The sequence below is a fragment of the Medicago truncatula genome, chromosome 6, assembly GCF_003473485.1.
Source record: "Medicago truncatula cultivar Jemalong A17 chromosome 6, MtrunA17r5.0-ANR, whole genome shotgun sequence".
NCBI lineage: Eukaryota > Viridiplantae > Streptophyta > Magnoliopsida > Fabales > Fabaceae > Medicago > Medicago truncatula.
The window spans coordinates 18,477,778-18,482,268 of record NC_053047.1 but is presented as its reverse complement, the minus strand read 5'-3'; the positions used below and the strand labels follow the sequence as shown (position 1 = coordinate 18,482,268).

Sequence of the window (4,491 nt, the reverse complement as noted above, 5' to 3'; positions counted from 1 at the left end):
TCTCCCTTAAAATCAATTAAAGATGATAATCCAAGATCCTTGCACCGTGGTGCGTTTGCATTTCATTAATATTAATTACTTGACTTGGTGTGAGTCTCTTCACTATTATTATTAGGGTGTTATTTTTATCTAAACATCCCTAAAAAAATGTAAAATCATTTATTAAATAATAAGGTATTATAATACATTAGAAATGTAAGTGACCTCCGATTATAAATAACGAGGTTACTACCTCTGCTTAACATAGTATTTCATAAAGCAGTTCAGTTTTCTCTTTGCTACATACGAGGAGAGCAGATAATTGGTGTGTAGTAAGTATAAGATACCTATTTATGTGTCTATATTTATATTATGTATGATCCATATCCGCTGCGATTGTTGAGAATATTTATTCTGGGATTTTGTGATTAATTGTTTTGACAATTTGTTGTTATTTTGATCCAGAAAATGATGTCAAACATAGCACGGAGAGGCTTCAATTACAAGCAGCCACTAGCAAGAGCAACTCATGTGATAGAAATTCGGCAGAATCGTGTTATTGATGGCGTAGTACGATATACAATAAATTATAATCCATCGTCTTATCTTTTTTCAATTCTTTTAATTTATATTTCTCGTATCATTAATAAAAAATATTTTTGTAAAGTGATTGATATCTAATTTTTTTATCCATGCAACACTGTTATTATATTTCTGAATGTGTTATTGCCAAAATGTTATAGTAGAACATTCTTAATAAATGGATATGATATTTACTCATTATAAACACTTTACGTTATTGGTGATTTGCATTAATTTTAAACATGAAATTTATAGGCTCTCTCAAAAAAATAAATTTGTTGGTTTTTGATATAAGAGACATACTTTTTTTTTTTTTTTTTAAGGAATAAGAGACATACTTTTACGGACAAAGCCACAATAAAAAACATTTAAACACACATACATAGGAAAATAAACATGAATGATTCTTTGATATTGTAAAGTGACATATAATTTGAAACAAATAAATTTTGCTAGAATGACATATAAAGTGGAACAGATGGAATATAATTTAATTGTTGGTTTTTCTTTTACCTTTTTTCATTTCTGTCAATATCTACGGATGTAATCAACTTGATATGAGTAAAAAGAGAGAATTAATGTCTTTGGCCTCTATATAAATGATCATTGTAGTTTTGTTGTTTTTATTCAGAAGATGATGTCCGCTGCACCACAACAAAGATACGATTTGCTCGAAAAAACAACGGAATTGTTAAAATCTGGTCAAGAGAGTGTGATAAAGGCATCACTTGAATATCTTCAAGTAAAAGCAAAGATTACGGTCTGTTATCTTCTCTATCTAATGAATCATCGACATATTTATAACGATAAAGGGTCTCAAAATGAATCCTATCTTTTTTTATATGGGTGATTTCATCGTAACTAAGCTTCATGTAACCTCCCTTCAAAAAAATAAAAATAAAAGCTTCATGTAACCCGACACCATAAAATGATCAAACACTACTTTAGTTAGGAAAGAGGACACATAACTTCAGACAGAAACAATATTTTTAAAGGACTGTATTAGATCGACTCTTGTTTAAATTTGAGTTTGTTAAATAGCTTGATGATTTCACTCTAGGGAGAACTTGCACTGGCTTTTAATCGAAGTACTATAGCAACCTCAACTCTTCTTGGAGTGCCTTGGGGACACAGTTCATCATTCGTCGAAGGCCCTGCAATATTTCTTCATCCTCGCATTAGGAAGGCCATTTGGCATGGTAGCACAGACTCAATAACTGATAAAGGTATACTCATATGATGTTGTCTAATTTCGTGGTGTTTTTACACCCATTTATTGTTTTTATTCTGAAAAAGAGCAAAGAAATGGTTGTCACAAAGATGGTTGTATAAACATATTCAAATTACATCATGTAGATATTTATAAAAATATTTAATTTTAGAGACTAATCAAAGAAAACGGTATTATATAAGATGTGTTTGGATTGCACTCGTGAGTTTAACTCAGTTGATAAGCATAATGCATAATATATGCAAGGTCTGGAGTTAGAACCCCATACACCTCGAATTGTGTAAAATAAATTTACACTATTACAAACATAAACAATGTAATTAATATTTTTTTTCTTCGCAGGCAAGAATTTAAACGACCCACATGTGATAGCTGATGTTGGTGATGTCCCTGTCCAAGATATTCGAGATTTTGGAGTCAAAGATGACAGATTAACGAAGTTAATTAGAGATTCTGTCAAGATTGTGATGGATCAGGTGTATACATTGTTAATATTTGAGACATTATATTTTTAACAATTATGTTCCTGTTTCCTGGTGTTTTTGATAAACAAAAATGCTAGTTTTAAATTTATTGTTTGTAAGATCAAACTAGAATATGATTTTATCGGACCTTAAATTCGAATCTATATGTTTTGTTAAACTTTAAGAGATATCTTACCCTTTGATTCAAATTTTATTGAATATTTAAAGATTACGATTATTTGTCAATGTAAAAAATTGTCAAAAGATTACGATTATTTGTTAATGCATTAATTTAATTATGCAGCCTACATTGCGTCCCTTAGTTTTGGGATGTGATCAATCCGTATCATTATCTGTTGTTAGAACTATATATGAGCAGCTTGCCGGTCCTGTTGATGTTCTTCATTTTGGTGCACATCTTGATCATGAGAATCCCTTAGTTCAATCCAAGGAGAAGGGCTATGTGAACCGACTAGTGCAGGCACTTTTCAATTCTATTCTTTTCTTTTGTGGTTATAAATACTTTTATTTCATATTTTCATGCCTTTAATTCTTTAATTTATTATAGGTCGGTTTGCGATCAATAACACCTGAAGGACGTAAAGAAGCCAAAAAAAATAATGCAGAGATACATGAAATGAAAGATTTTGAAAAAGAACGCCATGATTTAGAGAAACTGGTATATTTCTTTATCTTTTCTCTCGCTCTCTCCACGCAACACTAATTAATTGTGAAAGCTTGCATACCAATTGAAAACTTGATGAAACAATTGTATGGTGATTAATCAAGAAACAAATGAATGAAAGTGTGCTACACCGATCCGAGTGAATCCCTAGCCGCACAGTGCATCTCACAAGTAAACCCTAGCAGAATAAGGACTTCCATAAGACTTCAGTAATAATTTATGTTATTCAAACGTGAATATACCAAACGTTATATTTTTCTACGCATAATTATTATTACGGTTTGACAAATAAACATAATTAATTTGACAACACATAAATATATATTTTATTTTTTAGGGATATTTTTGACCAAATAATTATATTTTTGCAGAAACTAGGAGTTGGTGAAGGTGTTAAAGGAGTATATGTATCAATAGATGTGGATTGTCTTGATCATGATTACGCTAGAGAAGTGTCTTTACATGAATCAAGGGCACTTTCTTTACAAGATGTTCTCAATATTCTTCAAAATCTCGAAGGTGATATCGTTGGTGGAGATGTTGTCGAGTACAACCCACAACATGATGATACTAATTATAAGACGACTGCCCGGGTTACTGCTAAACTGATCAAAGAATTAGCGGCAAAAATGTCCAAATGATGAATCCATCTCTGAACTGCCATCTGCTATTTGAATTATTGCGTTCTTTTTAATTTTGTTTTGTGTCGACTATGGCGATACTTAAAATACGGAGCAACTCTTCGCAGAAGACACTCAGTTCCAATAAAATAAGAGTTATGTGTATTTGTGTTTTAGGCTTTAGCAGGTCTACTCAAAATCACATAACATTTGTGTATTTGTTTTTAATTAAGTTGTTTTGAATTAATTCTACGTTCCCAATGTGTCATCACAGTGTACCAATTCGATTTTGTGATCATTAATGGCATAAATTGAATTTCGAATAAATGGCACAATGACATAGTTTGAATTTCGAATAAATGAAACAATTAATAATAATAATAATAATAATAATAATTTTATGGCAAGAAAGGGATAAAGAAAATATAAGTTTTGCATGGAAAGTCTGTTTACTCTCAATCAATAGTTATGATATGTAACCAAAAAAAATCAATAGTTATGATATTAGCTGTGTTTTTATTATTATTAAAGATCATTAATGTTAACTTTATTTTTTTTAGAGGAAGATTAATTAACTTAAATAAATGTGAAACTCACAAGAAGGAATAAATAAAATATGATTATCAAAATAAAAAGGAATGTAGACGAAACTGTTTTTTCAATATGTCATATTATTTCTTCGTTACGACAAACGTTCTCACAAAGGCTACAAAAACTTACGTAAGTTTTATTATCATTTTGCTGAAGTAGACATCATTCATTACATTATTTATACTAGGAGCACTTAGTTCATCATTTCCATCATAGCATTCACAATATCAATTCAATTAAATTTTTGTAACCACAATTTCAATTAATCACAAAGATTCAACAATTTCAAACCAATATTAACTCAAAATAATAATATTTCCATGGTAGAAAACTATTTGA

The 4,491-nt window shown here is 30.0% G+C and overlaps 1 protein-coding gene across 4 annotated transcripts; it reads left to right on the top strand.

The window, feature by feature from the left end:
* The first annotated feature begins 213 nt into the window (after positions 1-213).
* LOC25480222 (arginase, mitochondrial-like) lies at positions 214-3,817 on the top strand. Of its 4 annotated transcripts, none has more exons than XM_024774567.2 (8): positions 214-304; positions 445-549; positions 1,196-1,321; positions 1,622-1,787; positions 2,135-2,268; positions 2,561-2,737; positions 2,825-2,935; positions 3,313-3,817. In XM_024774567.2, the coding sequence occupies exons 2-8, from the start codon at positions 448-450 to the stop codon at positions 3,580-3,582; spliced, it is 1,086 nt and encodes a 361-aa protein (XP_024630335.1). In that variant the 5' UTR covers positions 214-304; positions 445-447; the 3' UTR covers positions 3,583-3,817. The 4 variants fall into 4 exon arrangements, with proteins under 4 accessions (XP_024630335.1, XP_024630333.1, XP_024630334.1 ...); XM_024774565.2 differs by having other exon boundaries at positions 1,193-1,321; XM_024774566.2 differs by having other exon boundaries at positions 215-311.
* Positions 3,818-4,491: the final 674 nt, after the last annotated feature.

What these genes read in the sequence shown, in the direction of transcription:
- LOC25480222 (XM_024774565.2), top strand. Translation starts at nt 448, where the DNA reads ATGATGTCAAACATAGCACGGAGAGGCTTCAATTACAAGCAGCCACTA. An exon ending in AGACTCAATAACTGATAAAG is followed by an intron (nt 1,788 to 2,134) that starts GTATACTCATAT and finishes TTTTCTTCGCAG; the next exon opens with GCAAGAATTTAAACGACCCA. An exon ending in TCAAGATTGTGATGGATCAG is followed by an intron (nt 2,269 to 2,560) that starts GTGTATACATTG and finishes TTAATTATGCAG; the next exon opens with CCTACATTGCGTCCCTTAGT.